This window comes from Zonotrichia leucophrys, chromosome 1A (assembly GCF_028769735.1).
Source record: "Zonotrichia leucophrys gambelii isolate GWCS_2022_RI chromosome 1A, RI_Zleu_2.0, whole genome shotgun sequence".
Lineage (NCBI taxonomy): Eukaryota > Metazoa > Chordata > Aves > Passeriformes > Passerellidae > Zonotrichia > Zonotrichia leucophrys.
Window position 1 is genome coordinate 62,286,516 of NC_088170.1, and position 22,740 is coordinate 62,309,255.

The window sequence follows — 22,740 nt, forward strand, 5'->3', positions numbered from 1 at the left end:
AGTCCCCACATCTGATTAAAGATCATATCCCTGGAGAACAAGAACTGTTAAATCATCTTAATGCTTCATTGGGAATTAGTTATAACACCAACTGAATGTGAACACTTAATTAATTAGATTTTTTCATCTGATGCAGTTGTCTTTGCCATGCTTTGCTAAGCCATCAACTGATCCTGTTTCACAGTTCATTCTTGTTTTCAGTCATACTGGCTAGGTCGAGATTTTGTCCATCCTTCAGCATACTAATTTGTTATTACTCCTTCTTCTTAATTTCTACCTCCTTCTGTGTCAATAACAACATCAATAACAGCAGAAACCTGCTTTGAGAAGAAGGTTGGACTACATCACCTCCAGGAGGCCTCCTAATCTATTTTTTCCTCCACTAATGGGACTTAAAACACTATATAAACATCATTGGCTAATTCATGGTCACAAAAATTTAATGCAGCTTTTCACTAATTAAATGACAGCTGTATCTAGGCAGACAAAGTTAGTAGGTAACACTAAACCATGTGCTGACCTCTGGACCACAGACTTTCCCTGCGGACTGAACACCACACCACAATTTAAGTAAAATGCCATAACACTAGTAAACTAATATATATATATATTAGACTATAGTCGTAAGACTATTTATATGACTTTTTAAAATGCTAGTATGGTGAAATCCTAACAGTGCAATAATGCAGAAGAATATCATTCACAGAAACTAAGGGAAGTTTAAGAAAGATAATCTGCCCAAGTAAAGAATCATATCAAAAGCCAACAAAAAAAACCCAAAAAAACAAAAAAACCAAAAAAAACCAAAGAAAAAGAAAGTAAAACCAAAAGGAAGATGACACAGGTCAATCTGTAGATTTTGAAAGCATTTTTAAAATTTCAGCAAATTAAAATACTTATGTAAAATGTCAGCTGAAGTTTGAGTTCCAAGTTTTTAGGTCTGGGCAATGTGATTTCCATTGGATTAAATTTTATTTTATAAAATTTATAAAATCTCTTTATAAAGAGAGCTGCAATAATTATTTTAATGTCCTGTTTTACACATTGACACTAAAAGCTCTGGAAGATTTCAACTCTGTTGATGATAATAGATATGATGATCTCCTTCAATCTGTTTTGTTTGTTTTTTTTTTCCTCCTATTCTCCAAAAAACAAAAGGAGCAGAACATGTTGAGCATGGCTACGCGGAAGGGCCAGGGAATGTTTTCTGGCCCTTTGCAGATTCATCAGCTGGTTCAGAAACGTTCCTGTTTGCAGTCAGGGGCAGGGCAGGGACAGGACCTGCATTTCATCACCTACACTACACCACACACACATCACCACAGACAACTCCATTTGAATATTAAAATATTGAAAGTGGTCCTTTCCAGGATTCTTGATCTGACTTGGAATTTTCAAAGCCTACCTCCACCTTTGATCAGTCCTATGGAAACATCAAACTGACTCATTTGTTTTGTTTTGTACAACTTAAAAGTGTCAATGTGACCCACACATTTCAAAGCCACTCATCAGAACACTCACAGAACACTGGGATCTGGCAACAAAGTGCTTGCTGAAAATCACTGCCTCAAATGCTATAAACATCCTGTGACAAGTTCAGCTTTTGGTCCTGCTTTTATTTACCAATAAACAATTACACTGCATTCACTGCAATTGTTATCACTCATCCATTTGATATCAGTAGGAAATATCCTGAAGCAAGAAATCTTCCATTAAACTGATGAATCACCAGCTTTAGGGCTGAATTCTGATCTTTGATGTGGCATAAACTCAACCTCCTCCATGGGGAGACTTCAAGCACTGCTCTTTTCTGCAAATTTGTCTTCAAGGTAGGACTCTCCACATTAAGAACATTCTCATCTTTTTTAGGACACTGGCAACTACAGTTATCACTCTTGCCATTATTATTTCATAACTCTGTTTCACAGATAGGTAGGAGATAGCTTTGGGGCAGTCATTTATTTCATTATCATGTATTTTTCATTTCAAGCTTGAACATATGTTCATCTGGGAGAAGGGAAGACTTGCACAAATTTGAATAAAGGAATATAAACCTGACATCTACTTTTTTAATCATAAAACTAGAAAAAAAAAAGAATAAAATAAAAGTAAGAATCTCTGCTTCCTGTGGCAATAGATCACTATAAATGCAATAGGAAGCTCAAAGGAATCCCATTTCTCCCCTGTGGGCTGTACTCAAGCTTACCTGTAAGAGCATGAAATGGAAAGACCTGAATGTTTCCCAGTGATACTTGATAAAAGGAACACATTCCCTTTAAAACAATGCAAAAAAGTCTTGGTACTAAAACAGACAAAGTCAATCATGCCCTCACTATCAGTTAAAATATTTCCAAATAATGGCATCCAAATCACTGTCAGATAACACAGGATTCCTGATGTGAGAGAGAAATGAGTTCAGAAGGAACACTCAAATTTTCCAAAAAAATCTGGAGGTCAAAATACCATGAAATTACTAATAAATATTAGTAAGACCTCTTGTATATAAAGAATGATGAACAAGAGATAAAAGATAAAACCATAAAAATCTTGTTTTCCTGCTTACTCACTCCTTCTCCTATATGAAAGACAAAATTCTGTGCATTTTCTTGTAACATAATTAATTTCTATAACAGAACCTTCACTACAGAAAGAAGTGTGTATTTTGGCCATAAATACTATTTTACTATACACCACAATGCAGAAGAAGCAACATTTTGTAGTACAAGGAAATTACATACATTAAAAAAAAATTAAAATATGGAACTACCTTTTCATGGCAGTTCATTTTAAAACATGTCCATTCAAATTAAACTATTTCAACATATGTACCAAAGTATGTTCTATCTAGAATACACTAACTTATAAAATCTATGAATTCGTTGCATATTTGGGAATCACAGAAAAGAGGCTTGGAATACTCTCAGCAACCAAAAAGTACAATCTAGGGAGTTCTTTCTCAAAATAGAATAAGTAAAGGAGTCTGTGTGAATATATCAAATTTTCTGTCCTCATTTCATAAAATGTTAGGTTTATTATAGACTTTAAGCATTAATTCCAAGCAATACTTTCTAATATCAAAAGCTATAGATTCATTTTCAATTTTATATATATAATTAAAATTAAAATATAGCTGAAAAATATGACATTTACTACAGATTAGAAATTTTTGTTCCAATGAAACTTCTCTAAAGTTATCAAAATGTTACTTACACTGGTCCATCAGCAGTCCTACTCTGACAGTCTTTCATTATGAAAGATATAATTTACCTGCTCCAGGTCAGTTTAAAAGCAAACTACCCTGACAAAATGCGTCCTCTGTCTATATTTAAAAAAAGGCTAGAATAAGGCATTTGTCTGTGCAGCTAATACCCATTACATCACAATGAGGAACCAGAACAAACAGAAACTCAATAGAATCCATGCAGTATTTCTAAGAATCAGAGTACCTGGCACAGATGCAGCCCAAGTTCAAAATGCAGCCCAAAAAATTCAAATTCAAAATATCTCCATCAAACACCACCCAATTAATATTTCAGTCTATTTACAAATTTAGTCACTTGCCTATTTTAGTATCACCATTCTCCAAGAACATACAAAATTTTGTCTAGAACAAGGAGTAAATTATGTTTTCCAGTGAAATTTTCACAAGCCTAATTCCACCTCATACCATCAAGAGATATGACAAACAGAAAGTATAAGAACTAGGTATGTAAATATGTATAAATATTCCTTAATATGGGCTGGTAAAAACCTTGGTAGGTTCAGACAAAGAAATTAAACATAAAAACAGGTGCAACTTAGACACATGAAGAACAGCAATCATAAAAATTAGCTCTAAAGAGATATGCTATGTGTACAACACCAACTTGTTGGCACCTTCTTGCAGGGCTGTGCAAATCACAATTATCATACTGTTATCTAACTTGATTTTCCAATCTCTATGACAGAGACTTTGCCTATTTACTCATCATAAATCAGAATGGCAGCAATTCTTTATGACTCATTTTAAAAATTTCTTCAGTATCAGAGCAGTAAAGGACAAAGAGATGATGAAAAGAGATACAGCACATCATAGCTGTGACAGTAATGTCAAACCATATTGGTTGTCATGCAGTGAAAGCAGAGGGAATAAGAGACCTAAGGGAGATAAGGAAGTCAGCTGGTTACTCTTGCTGGGCTAGATGACAAGAAGTTGACTAAAAACTTTCCCTATTGCAAAAGGAAACTAGATCCTCTACAGCTTGGCACTTAAGCTCATCCTAAATTATTTGAGACAAATTTCTTATTGGAAATACGTATCCTTCACTGTCTGTGAAATACTGGAAAATTAGTAGCTTTAGCTGAGAAAAAATCTGATGCTTTGACATCCACCTTTAGCTAAACCCAGGTGGGAGGATATGGATTTGGTTATTTGCATGCTGGCATCCAGACACAGGGAAAGCACAGAGACAGAACTACCCTTACATATGCAGATAAAAGGCAGTTTTATAAAGGTTTTATCTTATCACAATCAGCTTTAAAAACATTGAAAAGCCAGAGAAAATCTGTATCAGTTGGATGAGACGCAAAAGCAGTCCCTGTCCCAGCTTTCTCTGTAGCGTCAGGGCCAGTGATTACAATCAGTCTCACTTTTCAGCTGCTGGACTTGCAGAAATCTGGCATCTCTCTTTCAGTCTCTAGAAGTCTTTTTACACCTGTCACCTTTGAGACTGGACCACTGGAGCCCCCTGTCTGCCCCACCTCAGCTCCTGATCCCCTTCCAAGCTGACCATATTCAGGTGCCATCTCCCCCCAGGGGCTCCACCTGACCCAACAGAGCTCCTGAAACACTGCTGCACAGAGGACACTTTTATTTTCTGATGTCCTGCTATAAAATACAAAAAAAATCCTACTTGTATAAATTAAATTATTCCACCATTTTTAATGCATGTTATAAGTAGAAAAGGCAGGAAACTCACAAATTCTTGTGGCTGGAGGGAAGCAAAAAAACAAACTAACATTTCTCTGATCAAATCCATGGTAGATTCAGACATGTTTACCAGTGAACCTGGGATATTTCATAAATAGACTTATTTTTACTAAATTAATCATAGGTGCACATATAAGCAGATTTTTCAATCTTGATACTGTAAAGCAGTAGAAAAGGCAAGACTTGGCTATAAGCAGAGACTCACTAAACTTCCAAAGCCACTGTCAATGCCTTTTAAATCTCTAAGTGTCTTCCTGGGAAGAAGCAGACCCACAAGGGAAATGCCATTTAGATAACCATTCTGGTCTCTGCTTACTTCTGCCCAATATTTATTCTTCATTTAATTGTCAAAAAGGAAAAAGAAAAAAAAATAGAAAGTTGAGGGGTGGAAATTATTTTGCTTCCTAAAATGTTTGTTAAAACACACCATGATTTTTCTGAAGAATTTACATTCAAAACCAATTACCCTTTCGTATTTTTACAATAGTTTTCAATTTGATGTGGATGTAATCTTTTCATCAGTATTTACAAAGCCCCAGCTTGATAGCTGTATTTATGCTGCAGTTTAAGCTCAAAGAGAGCTAACGTTTCACAAATTATTCCAAAATAACAAGGCATCACTGAATTAGGAAAAATTCCTAAACCATGTGGCACAGACAGCTTATTATTTTAAAGATTTCTTTTTTCTTTATTAAAAAGTAAATAAAAATACAAATACATAAAAATGTATTTGTATTAAAATCAACCATAGGAATGTTCTGGATTTTTCCCTCTAGTGGAACCCCCACATTGACTCCTAGTCACATTCTGAATTGACACTTAGTGCAGACATTTACTGTCCAAAGGGACTCATAATTTTAGAGCCTCCAAGTTAGTCCAGTAAAAGAAAAGAAAAGATGCTATCACTGAGTATGTGATCAATAATTGCACCAGGAGCACAGCTCTGTTAGCCATGACTGCAAGCCAGTGTGAGACTGCACGGAGGCAGTGTCTAATCAATCATTTGTGCTAACCAGGGGCACAGCTCCTGCCAGGAGACACCACTGGCTGCTCCAATTAATGCCCAGGGATTACAGGGAAACTGCAGACTTCCAATGATGTGTGGCTGGTTTCATGTGAAAGACGTTTATTTATTTGTTTTACTTAGTTCTTTCCTTCGAATCATTGAAAAAGTTATTTCCTTAGGCTGTTGTAGCTTGTTCAGGAGCAAGTTTATAAAACCACAACAAGAAATTATACTAAAAATTTTGCAAAAGGAGCAAGATGCAAAGAGAAAATGAAAGAAACAATAGGAAAATAATTTGGGATATATGAAAATTAAGCAACTGAGCAATTCAGTGTACAGTTGAGTTGTTGATTACTTGAATACAAGGAAACAGAAAAAAAAAATTAGTTTTAGGAATAAACTAGACATGGAATTACTGGAAACAAAATGGAAACCAAAATAAAGAAGAGGAAAGAATTGAGCAGTGAGGCAAAATTGCTACCAATAAGGTGGGGGTACAAAGGACAAGATGAGAAAACAGGCAAAGCAGTATAAAACTAATGGGAAAGAGCAGCTTAATGTGGGACTACTCAGTTGTCCATTGAAAGCACTGCAGCATTTGTCCAAACACAACAAGCTGTGGACACCTGCAAATTAAAGTGCACAAACAGGCTGCAGTATATCAAACTGAAAGGGTTCTTGGGAAAGGGACAGTGAATGGAAACCTGAGAGACCTATACTAAAATACATATTTGGCCATTATCTTCCTATAAGATATAAAAAATGGAAATATAAAACCTCCTACCTTGTTGTGAGGATAAAACTCATTAATTATCATCAAGTACTCACACATTACATGGAGCACTGGGGGGGAGGGGGAAATAAGCAAGCAGAACATAATTGCTGTTGTAAGAAAAAGAGTACAAAAGGTCTATTACTGATTGATGGACTACAGGGTTACAAATTGATCATTTTATTTGAGACACTGAGAAATCCAAAGGCCAGAGAATGATTGGCCTTCATGCGCTTCTTCTTTTTTTTTTTTTTTTTTTTTCTAAGTACAAACAAGGCCAGTCATTAGACTGGAAAAGGCCAATATAGACAGCAGATGAAAAATGAGAGAAGGATCTCCTGAATGGGTTATGGGAATGGGAAGAAGGAAAGGAAACTGTCCTGCAGCACATAAACCTGAAATATACACAGAATTTAAGAGGACTGCTCTTCTGAAAAAGCTGTAATATTCAAAGGATGAGTGGAGACAAAAACTGGCAGGAAAGAACTGTGAGACTGATTTCTTCTGATTCTTCAGCATCCAAAGGTTAAGATCTAAAAGGATCTGTTACAGGGACCTGTTTACAGAGAAACACACACCTAGAAATGATTCAGTTCAGATAACCCTAGACATCTGTCTCAAAACAAACTGAACAGCTCCCTAGAGATAACCACAGTGATTAGTTTAGATGTCTAATTTTAATAAATTAATTTCTGCTACTAATTATTCTTGATTATACTCAAAGATAAATATAATATCATTTCCTGTGAATAAATGAAGGCTTACAGCATTGAAGAGGAAAAAAGTGTGGACTTGTTAGACACAGAAAGGAATGGATTGCAAAGACAATTTTACTAATCAGTGCTTCAGAGATGGTTTTATTGAAATTTCTAAATATATAAAGAAAAAAGCTGTCTCAAGCATTTTTTTTTCAGTCAGGAGAAGGGAAGAATCTGTGGTGCTTACATACATAGTTGAGATCTAGATGAAGGTCTTCTCAAAAAAAAAACCACTATCAGATTACTGACCATTGTATCCTTATCACTTCTCAACAATAAACATGATTATAAACTTCATTCTAATGAATGTTCAGAAAGACATAAAAATAAATAACACTGAAACAGAAATAAAACAGTATAACTGGTCTAACAAACTTTGTTTGTTTTGGCGTGTGTGTGTACATTTTTATTGAAGGGAAATAAATGTCCTGAAGAAAATAAAATATAAATAAAAAAACCAAAGACTAAACTCTGAAATAGTATTTTCTTTCCTGCCTTGCCTAACAGATTTGTATTTTGGTTGTAGAAGTAGCAATCTGAAGACCTGTCCCAGTACTACTTAATCATAACAGATACACCACAGTTTTTACTTCACACCACAATCTACCATTACTATCTGGTATATTGAGATTAAAAATCCAATATTTCAGCTTTGTATTTCTGTTTCCAGAGAAGATTAGCACCTGCCATCCAGTGAATTGAATGAGAACAGAATAATACATTTCAAAATTAGGTTACTTCTAATGAATTTGACTTGAATCATGAAAACTCTAAAACTCAGGACAGTAGTTTGTGGTATCTGAAATGAAGTACTCATAACTCTATATAACCTTATAAAATAGTTCTGCTTGACATGATCTATGTACCTTCTTTAATTGCCTTACAGCAGAAGCATCCATTAAATAGTGATGCCATCAATCTCTAAAGTATACTTGATTAAAAAGTGCAAATGAAGCATGCTGGCAATTCTGATTAATACATTTACAACATTTTTCTATGGTCTTATAAATTAAATCTATAATGAAGACAAGCAGTTGTATTATCTCCAGTGAAGGTGAGGATAGCTTGTATTGTCTCCAGAACACATAAAGATTTTTAATAGTTAATGTTAGATAGGAGATTTCAACCTTTTTAAAGTAAGAGTTTTAGTAAACCAGGAATTGAAGTATCATACATTTAGTCAAAATCTTGTGATTAGATTTCCAGTTTTCCCAAATATGTGACTTTTCCCAAGTCACATAAATGATCACAATGTGAATGAAAATAATTATTCAGTAACATTTCACATCTTTTCCTCCTCATGTAAAAGATTTATTACAAAGAATACAGAACAACACCACATGATCTTGGAAAATAAGGCCAGAAAATGATTCCTTCAAAGTGAACTGAATTATTTACATTTATCATTTTGATTCTCCAATCCTATAATTATGATTTTATTACATTTTAAAAAAGTGAATTATACTGCTGTCAGGATCTTCATTGTCCCAGCACATTTTCTGCCTGACCAGTAATTCAAACTGTATGAAAGGAGACAGACTTTGAGAATTAAAACATAAAATATTGTCTGCTCTTGAGGAAACTTTTAAAGACATTTTTAAGTTTTTTGCTTTTTTTGCTTCTGCCCAATCTTTAAATGATATTCTTAAAGTTTCATTAATGTTTTCATTCCCCTAATTTTCTGAGATTACAGGCAAGGAAATTAAATGAAACATATTACTTACATCATTCTGATCGTCTTTTGCATTGTAATATATTATATCATTATTCTGTAAGAGAAAGAAAAGTAATTTTGTTAGTTTGAAAGGAGAGAATAAATTTAAGTAGCAATAATCTCTACTACTGCAAGATACATTTTTGAACTAAACCACCAGTTCTTTATGTATTCTCTTTGAAACATGACAAACTCTGATCTTTGCTTGCTCTCTGTTGCACGCACAATTTCCCATGCTCGTGCTTAACTTCATTCATTTAATGCTCCTTCCGTGGGAGGCATCAAAAGTCGCTCAAAACACAGCTAGAAAAGTGCAGATAACATTGGACAAACTCCAGAGCCCATAAAAGGCTTCCATGAGCAGTTTCTGTCACAGACATGTGACTTTACTGTGCAATTAGGGGGTTTATGCACCGTGACATCCAGCAGATACAGCCAGGCACGGGCTTTGCTAAGTGGGGTAAGTGCTTGCTGTACACATGTTTATTGTTTTATTCACCTCCCACTGCGAAAATAAATCTGTGAAAATACATCACAGCAGAGTCTGGCTGTTGGAGTGTGCAGCAGATCCTGGCAGCTCTGTGGAAACTCTGCACCATGTAATTCAAGCAAAGCATAGAAGGACAAGATTGCTCGTTCCCATTCTAAAACCAGTCAGAAATTCCATTCAGTACTAACTTCTATAGTTTGCTGAAAACTGGGGTACATCCTATGCAATACAGGTTCTTGTGTTTTCTTTTTTTTTTTTTCCATGTTTAAATATAACTGAACCATTTAAAAGCCTTGAAGACTTAGGTCCACTGGAGTAGTTTTCCACGAAATAAATTGCTGCAATGTGCCCAAAGTTTTTTGAATAAAATAGCTTTTAAGTGCATTTCTGTATGAAATAGAGACATGTATGAACACAGCCTTTTAAATTATTTTTACTGATTTTGAAAACCTAAAGAAGAGATTATATTTTTTCATATCCAGCAGTGTGCTTTAAATAGGTGATTGCTGTTGACCTCCAAAAATTATCATATTTTTAATTTCCGTTTATGGTAATACCTTCTATGTATCTAAATAAAAAGTTAAACGCAACAAAGAGTTTTCTTTTGTAAATAACAACAGGAAAGAATGCTTTCAGTGATCATTTTTCAAGTGGACAAGCCAACAACAATTTTTACTTTCACTAAAAAAGTATGACATGTATTACAAAGTAATGCAGTTCATCTTTAAAAATGATCATTTTACTCAATCCATAAATAATGACATCACTTATTCTCCTCTGTGACCTTTTAGAAAGTCAAACATGAAATATATTACAGATGAGCTAAATGCCATTTTGAGGGAAGTGCTATTAACACGAATTCATCCTTTTCCCTCAAAATGAACTTTTCCACTTTTCCATCAGGACACTTTTCTATCCATAGGTCAGTTGGTTGAGTATCTGTATCTGGATATCAAAGCCAGACCTCCAGGCATTGCAGACACAGGAGGAAATCCTTTTCATCATTAAAGACTAAAGCCAATTGCTTATTCACTTGATTGTTGCAAGGAAAAGACCACACAATGTTTGTGGAAGCCTTTGAGTAAGTCAGAAGAGGCAAAGGTTCTATTTCCTTTGGTTCTTCTTCACTTTGTAAATAGCTATGTACAAAATAACTGTTCTGTAAATAAAGTGATTGGTTCAAAAGCCCCTGATTCTTTAGCAGGCAACATTTAAAGCTGCAAAGGATGCAGTCACAAATATTAACACAAGTGTTTTCATCATATGGAGATCTGTTTAGTTAAAAAAAAAAAAAAAGAAAAAAAAGAAAAAAAAAGAAAAAAAATTGTACATTTTGTTCACTGCATTCTGCAATTCTCATCCCTAGAAGGTTTTGCCCAGGAAAAATGAGAGCAGGAAAAGCAATGCAGACATAATTAACTGGCTATATTGGTTTTGTTTACAGCTTTTGTTTTTAAAATGAACATCTTCATAAAATACAATTTCTATTAGGCCCTCTCTTGTGTTGACTCTCATCTAGACATGAGTTTATTTCCTGAGTCCCTCTCCACTGCTCTTGTTTATCCTGCTATCAAATCATTATTGTGTAGGATTTTGAACACTGTCATGACCAGACACAATTCTCTTTATGTACTTAAAAAAAAATACCTCTTTATTTTCCTTGTCTTTTATATTTTTATTTATTTGTTTAAATTTTTCAAAGCTGCCACAGCCTTACTATTTATCTCTACTGGATTGAACAGTATTTTTTAAATCTCCTTTTAGAATACCATTTCAGGAACATGATATATTTAAAAGTTAATGAAAATAAACGCTTCCTGCCCAAACGACTTAGATATTTTTGTAAGGTTATTCATATCTTGTTGTCCATTACCCTGCCTGGAGATATTACCTATATAATGAATAAACTGACACTGACATTGGACATATCTCACTACTCTTAATATAGAAAATATGAGACACCCAGTGCTACAACACACTGAATGCTGTACGGTTCACAAATTAGATTCATGGATCACTCAGATCTTTAGAGGACAATTTTTCATCATTTAACCACTTCCAGCTGGCAAGAACAAATTGCTTTGTTGCTGGCTCTCAAGCAAGTAGTTTAGTTATTTATTAACTTCTTGACACAATGAATTTGAATTTTCCCACTGCTGCACACTTTTGGCACCACATAATACTGCAAACTTGGTCAGCAAACTGAAGGTAGAGTGTAAATAGCCTAGATTTTTATTTTTGTTCTTTATCCAGTAATTCTGTGCAAAGGAGGGGGTAAAGACTCACTATTACTTCTTTTCACCAATGAAGGGATTTGGTAAGGCAGTCCTGAAGCCGAACTTATACAAGAATGACTTTGGAAGACCACATGCATATAGGAAAAACTGTAGTGTACTATCAATATATGATTTTATGGTTTTCACCATCTTTAATTCTCCTTTCAAAGCAAAAACTTTTAGTGTCTGAGAAAGACATCAGGAAAGCCATATAAAAATTACATTAAGGACCAGGTCATAAATGTTTTTGACTCTTACTATTTATTTTCTTTCCTAATCTTAATTTTTCTTCCATGCTTTCACTGATAGCATTGTTGAAGTGAGATTACTGCACTGTCTTTAAATTACTTTTCATTTCAATAGCTCTCTGTTTTCCAGCTCAGGGTATAAAACAATTCAAATGGGAAACATTACATATGGGGTATTATCAATAAATTCTTAAATCTCAGCACACAGAATCTGAAGTTGATGGTCTCTATAATCTCTGTGTCTAGAGAAGAAAAGCATGGGAAAACATTGGCTTTCAGAAAATCTGCAGATGAAATTCAAGCTCACACCAACACTAACTTACACTCATATTGTGCTTCTCTACAGAGCAAGTTCACAGACAGTCAATTGTTTCAACACATAAATGCCAAGGTTCAGCTCAGGATTACATGAATGAAGCTGTAGTTGGCTTTTCATCTCAGGAAACAATGCTATTTTCAATCTAGTTCTTTCAAGAAAAACAAGGGATTATATTGCAACAAGACATATGGACACTACAGAAAATTATGTATTGCAAAAATTGTAATAGTATATCTATGTCATTTTGCTGACAGGAAATCTACATCCTCCACCACAAAGTGCCAAAAAGAAAGCTCCAGGTCATTGCTGCCATGTATTGGAGTCTACAGGAACACTTCCTCTCCAAATCTTACGCAAGAATTCCAAGAAATTTTCATGCAGTTTGTGCTCCACCAACCAGTCTAAAGATTCATTTTTGAAGTCTTCTTCAACAGACATTCAATGCAGTCTGTTCAGAAATGCTGCTTTCACTGAAGCTGGGGTTAAAATTACATAAAACCTCAGATCAATCTGTGGGCTTCCTGAAAACCCTACAGGACCCAGAGCCTGTGATGCAGCCTAAAATGGTGTTGGACCTGCAGGGGAGATTGGCTTGAAATCAATTCTAGAACTTTATGAGACTCTATAATGAACCACAAGAAAATAAATAAATTATATGTTTTTTTTAAAAAAGGGGGAGAGGGAAAAAGGTTTGCTGCAGCTTTTCCTATTGTAAGAAATTAATATAATGTATTAATTTTGAAAGATATCACAGTTATCCTTTTTTTCGTCAAAAACTGCACTTCCAGAATTGTAGGTAAAATGTTAAAGAAAAAAAAATTACACTTTTAGCTATTACAGAGACACTAGAAAATCATTAACTCCCTCATAAAAGAAAACAAGAGCTTCAGTTAAAGGTTTCCACAACTCAAAGATTTTCTTTAGTAAACCCCTGGAAGTAAACTTAAAATTATTGTATCAGATTCTATTGCAAATACAGATTACTGCATAATTATAAGTACACGTTTTAAAATCTTAAATTACAACCAAATATGTTTATTTGGATTTTGTTTTAAAACAGGATACTTCCTGACTTATATATGACTTATAAGTATTTTACCCAAGAAGTTCTAAAGCACTCAAAGTGAGTCAATGTAAAAAAGCTGCTCTAAATTGCAGCTAATCTGCAAATAATGAGGATTCTTTTAATTTGCAGGTAAGAGGTAGAGAAATAAATAAAATGAGGGAGAAACCAAACCATAGAGCAAATAAAAGTCTGATCTTGACTCTTCAGTTTTTTAAAAACAAGGTCTTAGAAAGGTCTTACAAATAGAAATTCGGTCATCATTTTAAAATCATATTAGTCCCACACACTTGGAAAAGACATTCAAATTACTGAAGAAACTGGCAGTCCTTTTGTTTAGCACAAAGCAGTAAACATAATAATAATACTGGTCCATTTCACTCTTTAGGCAGACCAAAGGAAATTAATGTAAATGCCTCCAAGTGCTAAGAAAAGCATTTCATTAAGTGTTGGCAAAACATTCATTTTAATTAAAAAAAAAAAATTCCTTGTATCCCCTTGGATAAAGAAGTGTATTTAAAATGTTCACTCTAATAACTTTGGGGTAATTAAGGTTTAAACCCATCCTCACAAATTCTATGAAAAATAATCCAGGCAGTTTAAATTTAATCCTTTATACAGTCTGACATGCAGTTTAAGGCATAATAGACACCTCAGAAAAGAAAGCTAAATATGTCCTACCACACATAAAAAATTACATCTGTTTGCAGAGAGGAAAATGTCAGGGAATAAAAGCCTGCAAACAGGAAAAAAAAAAAAAGAATGTCAACTACTACTATCTCTCTTGTTACAGCTTTGTGATTTTACATAAAATCACATGTAAAATAAGGAGGTTAGTTGCTAAGAACTTCTTTTTTTCTCTTCAGTATCCATACGTAAAAATACTGATTTATCACTTGTCCTTAAAGTGAACAAAATTTCAGGAAATTCGGTAAACCAGTTGCAATTATAATTACAGTGTATGCATGCAAATAAAGTGCCTAAATATGGGCTGTAAGAAATCATAAATTCATTTAAAACATGAAAACTGGACATAGAATCAAGATATTTTTAAAATTAAATAATTAAAATAAAAAATAAAACTGTGAAATAATCGATCAAGAAGTATGTCACTATATTACTCAAAATATGGTGAAATGAGTCACTTGGGTTAGACATTTTTCCCCCAAACTTGATTTGATTAAATAACTGCTTGGTCAGAATATTAAATTTCATACACTAATTAAAACCTTCCAGGTCTGAACTATAATTTATGATAAGCCCTTTTTCATCAGATTTGTGTAAAGGACTTTTCTCAAGATTCCACTGAGACTAATAATTGAAATGAAAAGATGAAGGTGGAGATTACAGGAAATAACATAAAGGAACATTAAAGGTGCTGCACATTCTTTGTCATAGAATATTCTTTCCTTTAAATGGTGAGAAAGATCAATTTTTCAGCATTCATTTACAGGTAATTCCTTCAGTGAAATTATCAATCCAGAAACCTTCAAAATTTTCTGACAGTTTTCATGAGGGGGTCATTTGACCATTCACAGATGCATCAGAATGATAAATAAATAATAATTTATCAATCACCTGCATGCTCAACAGCAGGACTAAAACATACAAGCCTCATTTAAAAAGATGTTAGGTAAGTGTAATGCGCATATACAGAATCCAGATAAAAATAAAGTATAGGAAAGATATTCTTTCAGGTCCTTGACATGGATTCTGAGGATTTTTGATCTGAGATTGGATCCACAGATTGCAGCATTGATGGTGGTTAAATTTTAGGCATCTGAGTTAAAAACTGAGATTCTGAAAAAGTGCATTGAAGTCTAAACTTGGAAGAAACTTTTGAAATACCTGAGATTCCACCATAAATATTCTCTAGGTATGCCACATCCCACACAGCCCAGGCTGGGCTCTGCCAGCCACCAGCGCTGTGACCAGGACAGGTCTCAGGATCTCTCTGAGCAAAGGTGGAGCTGTCACCAACCTGCTCAGGGTCCCCTCAATGGCCTGACCTTCACAGTGACACATTCCTTGTGCCCTTCTGCTCACTGCGACAATATCTGATTACGTGCTGAATTTAACCACGCTTGATTTAATTTGTCTTGTGCAAATTATAATTAGTAAAGCTGAGTAAGAAGGTTTGTTTGTTTTTTTTTTTATATCATATTCAAATCTCAGGAGGAAACTCTTTTAGTTTTCACAGGACACAAGGAGTAGGTTGTTTTTTTTTTTCTTTGCCTCAGTGTCCATATTATGCTACATTATACATTCACTTCAAAAAAAGGGAAACAGTGAAGATCACTAAGGTTACGTCCATAACCTCAAAAAGAAGGATAACAAATATTAGAAAGAGTACTTATGTCCTCGGATCCTTAGAATTCATCACATAAACTGTAAAAAAAATATAGGCAAAACTTCTCCGTGTCAAAAATTTTCCACAATTTTAAGGTATTTTTCACTGCAAGAATAACTGTTAGACACTGCCATTGGACTTCTTAAGCTGCCAGGACGATACTTAACTTCATTTTAAAAAAAGTTAAGAATACATTTCAAGTACTAATTGAACGTTGACATAGAATTAAAATCAAAAGTAGTTGAATGTGTGATGTTAAATGTAATAGAGCCCAAAAGATGAGAAATTCAAGTCAGACAAACACACACTCAAATCAAATTCTACAGAGATGTCTGTTCTGAAAGAACACAACATACTCCACAAAAAAATTCTGGAGAAAGACATCCTCTGGCTCAATAGCCTGCAGTCAAACACCAGCCTTTGTTGGACATGCAGGTAATTGTTAATATAACAATAGAATTTTGGCAATTTGCCTACTGGTAAGTACAGTCTAATTTTTTAATTAATTGTTTTTCATTTTGGGAACTTATTTAATTTACTTCAATTTTTTAGTGCAACTGGTAAAGTAAGCAAATTAAATGTGGCAAACAATTAAGCATTTTTTTTTGGTTGCAAAGCATCAAAGGCCAAATACTTCATGCAGGAATGAAAAAATTAGTGACTAAAAATTTAAAGTTGCAAAACCACATTGATATTATTCTTTGGTATAGTTTCCTATATCACAGACAGACTCCTTTTAGTTAATCAAGCTGAAAAATTATTCTCAAGAATGGTATTTTGATCCATAGTAAAACCTAGGATTTTACGCACTTGCATGTGTGACAAATGACCAGGAAAGAAAATCATAAGGAGACTCTTCTGGAGTTACCAAACTTAAAGAAGCAGCTTTAAATTTAATTTAAATATATAAAGAGATAGGAATAACTATCTCCTTCATTCCTCCTCCAGTGCTCTAAGCCAAAAAAAAGAAGACGGAGAAACAAAAATATTTCAAATCCATTTTAATTTTGGTAAATAAATTCTTCCAAAAGGTCCAGGAAACTGCTAATTTTCTCATCACAATAGCTTCCTCAAAGTATAAGCAATTTCTTTTCATAAGGCTAAATGCAACTGATTACAAAGCAGATTTCCAGGTGGGAAAATGAAATTAATTTGTTAGCAGCTAATTAACCTCTATATCACACTATCTGATCAGTTTAATTAAAGCAGCAAAGTATGTTTACTATAATTTATTCAGCATTACTTTTAGTTGATGAAAAAATATAAAATAAAATTTTTGAAAATTGTCTATACTAATTGCATTTTTTTTTTGTAAATTGTGCAAAATTAGAGTACAGGAGCCCAGTTAAACACCTTGGAAATAAATTTCCTTTGGATTCACAAGAAATTGGCATTCTGAATTCACATCTGTGTAGGTGCTGGGATGCAATGAACCACTTCCACTATCATAACTGAATATAGAAAATATATAGTTATGTTTTAACTATAAGCCAGTCCTTCAACTCCAACAAATCTTCAAAAGCCTTTGAGAAAATTATTTTCTACAAAGCAAGAGGCAAACATTTAGTAGAATTTGTTCCCCCCAAAAAATGTGTGTGCATTTGTTACATTTCTTCTGTGTTCTATCCACTACAACCAACAAATAAGACCATGTTTAGCAATGCTGCAAACAGTTGTTACAAAAAGGAATAACATTTTAGGCATATGACACTACAATGGAGTGAAAAGTCAAGGGTAGCTTCTTGGTGATCCATGAGAGTGGCTGAAGTGTGTATAATTCAAGGCTTATCTTCACAAAAAACCAAAAAAAAACCAAAAAAAATGCGTATCACAAGAAATGCATCGCACAAAGAGTGACTGTAACTAAATGCTAAGCAACAGTACACAAAAAACATAAATATATTTTAAGAATCTCATTGGAATAGTAAAATGCCAACATTCTCCACAACTTTCCTTAAATTGCAACAGCAGAGAGCCTTATACAGCTTTTTATTTACTCTTTTATCTACATGTAAAATCTAAATTTATAAGAAGATTTTAGGATACTTCTATGGGGTATTACGATACTGTGCACCACAGGAAAAATGAATTTTCATATATAAATTATGGAAGTATGATTCAAAATTTGAATCATGTTTTACAATGCTGACACTGACTTGTAATTTTAATGATCTCTAATGTTTTTAAAAGCACTGATTTCTTTCCCTGTCTGGACCAATTCTTCACTGAGTTTATTCAATCACTCAAAATGTGTTCTTAAACCCCGGAGGGCTATAACATACCAAAAAATAATTTTAAAAATCCTCAAAACAATTGCTATAACTCATCTTACACAATTTTCATGAAAATTAGGAAAAAAACTCAAATAAATCACTCCATTTCCTCCTAAATGTGAAAAGTGCCTTTACAAAAGGTAATAAAGTTCCAAACATGTCAGGCTATGTTTTCTTTTTTTCTTTTCAAATTGCTTTGGCTTACCCATGTAACAAACCTGGCATATTGACTGTTCATTTTTTAATGGGTCTCTTATAAAGACAAATCTTTCTTAAGACTTTAATCTAAAGCGTTTTTCCTCTATCTCTGATGTCTTAAAAAGAAAGCAACTCTGGACAGCAATTCCCAGGTTCTAAGAATTATCCCAAGCTCACTTAATTAATAAAGAACAGAAGGAATCATAATTTAATTATTCAGCTTTGGCAGCTGTTTTGTGCATGTCTTGCACTCAATCACTGCAATAAAGCAAAGATTCAGGAGCACACCTTATTTCAGAAGTAGCTCAGTAGCATGAGACAAGCCAGCAACTGGAAAATATTCCTTTTACTGTTTAGTATGAAATGATGAAGACTTTTCTAGTTAATCACTACAAGCAAAAGTTTCGTATAAAAAAAAATAGAACAAAGTTATTTTTCCTCTTAATTATTGATGTTACATTGGTATGCTGGAAATCATGCAGAAGAGAAATAGGATTTAAGAGTTCTATCAATATCTTGCTGTTATGTTTCTCATTTTCCGTCTTAACAACAGCACTAAATGAAAAGAGGTTTGTGTTTCCTCCCATGGATCACAACAGGGGTTTACATTCATCAAGTATTTGATGTTTGTGCCACAAACTGCAAAGAAATAGAGAGAAACCTTTGAAAGCCAGACTGATGGCTGCTGGCTGTCAGTGGGATGGGAACAGCAATCTTTCCTTGGGAACAATCCTGGGCTTTACAACTCAGAGAAGGAATCATCTAGTTATGGATTTGCACATCCTTCTAGTTCAACAACTGCACACAATTCAAAAAATATTTTAAGCTTTTTATAAATGAATCTTATTCTAGGCAGAGACTTACTAAGTTTACAGCATTTCAGCATTTCCATCAAAGTCTATGGTGACACATGTAAGTTTGGGCCCTTACACTGTATTGCTCACTTTCAAATTCTCATATAAATCAGCACTTTGAAATTCATCTCTTTTTTTTTTAAATTCAGGGTGGACAGATATATCACAGAAGTGTGAAGATGTGAAGAAAGAGACAATGTGAGAAAATTTGAACAAGCAAAATAGCTCTCTCTTGTTAAAATAAAAAATGAAATGAAGGCAGGTATTTGTTAAGAAAGACAGAAAAGTTCCTGCAAACCCAACCAAGGCTACTGAAAAAAAGAGCTTAGCACTGGAAGATCACAGTGAAAAAGAGAGAATGAAGTAAATTGCAAAGTATCTATTAAGCTGACTTTAGTTTGAAGAAAAGCATAATTTTCTTCGCTGAAATTTATGCTGAGTGGCTTAAAACTATCTCAGCTCAGCTCTCCACAGCACCACCCCACAGTACTACAGAAGTGTGAGCTGAGATTGCAGAAAGCACAAGAGGGAGAAACTACAAGTGTTTAAAAAGGGATTTGGGAAACTCAGGCTGATGGGGAAAGAAGAAGGAATGCTGCAAAGTGTCTTGTCAAGGATGATGTGATGTGCACACCCACAGAAGACAGAGCAATGGAAATAGGGGAGAAGAGCAGAGACTATTGCAGCAAAGCCATCATTCCAAACTGTTTCCCATTCCAGCTGTTAACAATGACCTCTTTGGCAAGAGCCAAAATTTCCTAGTCCTCTTTCCCCTCCCTTCCCTCCCATTCCCCCTTCTCATTTTATAAAGTTCATGTAACAAACTTTGCAAACTTGCTAGAGATGGTTTTCTTTTGGTTTTACTTTAGGAAGTTTACTGCATGTGATGGGCTGATAACTCTTACAGCTCCAGAAAACTGTATGATCAGAAAACATTCTAAATTTGCCTCTCTTTGCCTAGAAAAGTCCTTCAAAATTATTTCAGCAGTTGATGTAGTAAAAAATACCTTTAAGACGTGTCCAATGATCTGACACTTTTATCAGCACTGTGCTGAACCTCACTATCCTGATGAGAGCAACACAGGCTGTGTGTTATGAACTGGAAATCACAGACGTGAGTAAACCATGGGTTCCTGCACAGAGTGAGCATTAGCCAACTGTACCAATTGACCCCAAGGGCTAGGATTTCTTTTTTGCAGTAAGCCACTGCTCACACTGAATGTGAAATATTCCTGGGGTTCAAAACATGAAAGAGGTAAAATTTCAAAAGTATGAGCACATAATAGTGCTCTTGAGATATTCAAAGTATCTGAGCCCACCAGAGTCAGTCCTTTGTAGACCTCCAAAGGACTCAGCTGAAAGTGTGTTCCTGTTCATAGACATAAATACTCAAACACTACTAGATGATCTCTTTGAGAGATATTATATATCTCTCAAATATAAATATAAATACATGAGTAAGTATAAACACAGAGGAAAGTTTATACAATTGATATCTGCATATAAATAACTCCCACTCATTTAAGTAGGCCCAGCACAATCCTAAAATGTCTGAATCTCAAAATATCACCTAAATTTTGTTTACGAACACAGAGCTATAGGAAAAAGCATATCTATTATCTCAGATATCTGTAAGCTTTACTTCATTATCTAAAAGCAATAAAGACTGTTTTGTCTGTTTCATATTAAAACATTTAAAGCTCTTGAAAATACAGTATTGTAGAGCTCATGCAAGCATAAAAGAATTTGATTAATTCAGTTGTATTTATCTTAATATTTTCTTATCAGTATAGAGATGACATGAGGAGCTGGATGAATTAAGTGCATACTATTCATGACAAACATACACAAGTTCAATTAGATAGATTTGCACTGCTCTACTCTTACTAGTACATGTAAGCACTTCAGTGAATTATTACAATTTCAGTATTATAATTTCAGTAAAACCTACTGATGTTAAAGGAAGTTCTGTCCAGTCCATGTCATAGTTATTTTTCATAAAAGCATCATTCATAGTTCACAATATTGTAATATAGTATATATAACCATAGCTGATATCATATATATTTTCACATAAATTGTGAGATATTTTCCCTACTACTGTCAGTTAAATGCCTGAAAAACTTACTAGACTTCTGGATTTTGCCTTCCAATTTTCAAGGTTAATTTATCTATAACTGTTAAGTATCTATTGCTGCAAATAAAACTTATTTTATCTTGAACAATATTTCCTTTTGGTGCTTATTCTTGACACAGGATGCATACTGATGTGTAACCATGGGACTTTTTAGGACAGACCATGCTTTATTCTTCAAAGAGAATATGATGTATGTGTTTCAAAATAAAACCCAGATCACTCTGCTTTCATCCATGTTGTGGTTATTACAGCTGTCCCCAAGAAACCTAAGCATACACCAGGACCCCTTCTCAACTCATCTGGCAGGTCTCTAGGAGGTAACACCCTGTCTGGCTTTCTGCATCCTCCAGCATCCCCTCAGCAGGTTTTATATGCTCACATACTCTTACTGTCCTGATGTAATTAATGTAGACCCAAAACATTAGAGAGAGACTGGAAGTATTTGGAATTAAATCACCCATTTGGTGTCATCCCCATATAATAAGGAAAGTAAGTAAACCATCAGCAGAGGAAATGGCAGCCATCACTTGGGATTAATAAATATATTAATGACATGGGTTTGAAAAAAAACTTCAGTCTTAATCTAGCTTTTCGGGTTTTTTGCTGGTATTTCTCACCACAAATGAAAATAAACCAAACCATCCTTTTCTGCACCAACACAGCTCTAACAGAAAATATCTGCAAATACTGGTAAAATAAAACTGAAATATTCTATCTGAAAGGTGGAGAAGTACTATGGCAAAACTTCTTCTATGATAATTTAGAATATTTTAAGTCTAAGGGTCATTTAAACTATGATGCCCATAGGAAATTAGATAAAACTTGCGTATATGGAGCATATTCAGTCTGGTAGAAAACTTTTGCTGGAAGTTTTCTTTAAACTTTTACGTAGGAAAAAAACCTCACAGACAAAGCACAAGAAGTTTTATGTGGTGAGAACACCAGAATTTTGTGCAAGCACAGAAAAATATCAACTGAGCCAACCTTCTTAGTTTTACTGTACTCCTGTGTAACTCTTAAGAAATGCAAAACTGAAGTTACCCTCCTGAGAGGTGGTAATGCCCAAAGGAATAAGACAATCCTACCTGAATTAATAATTCATCAGGGATTATTCACCCATTTTTAAATGCGAGGATCTGGTCTGATCATTTTTATATTTATTCTCACATTTTCAAGAAAGTTACAATTCACAGTATTTCAGTGCAATATAATTTGTGACTAAAAAATGGGAAAATTAAAACAGAATGGTAGTGTGTTCTATAAACTCATCAATCACAGTCATACAGATGACCCAGACTACTTCAGACTTGCTA

General features: G+C 34.1%; 1 protein-coding gene across 3 annotated transcripts in view; it reads right to left on the reverse strand.

Annotated features, from left to right (window-relative positions):
* CACNA2D1 (calcium voltage-gated channel auxiliary subunit alpha2delta 1) overlaps window positions 1-22,740 on the reverse strand; it is a 375,032-nt gene that overhangs the window by 171,891 nt on the left and 180,401 nt on the right. For all 3 annotated transcript variants that reach the window (XM_064702957.1, XM_064702956.1, XM_064702958.1), the window contains exon 5: window positions 9,230-9,274. In XM_064702957.1, coding sequence (XP_064559027.1) covers window positions 9,230-9,274 — 45 coding nt within the window. The remainder of the gene's footprint in view (window positions 1-9,229; window positions 9,275-22,740) is intronic.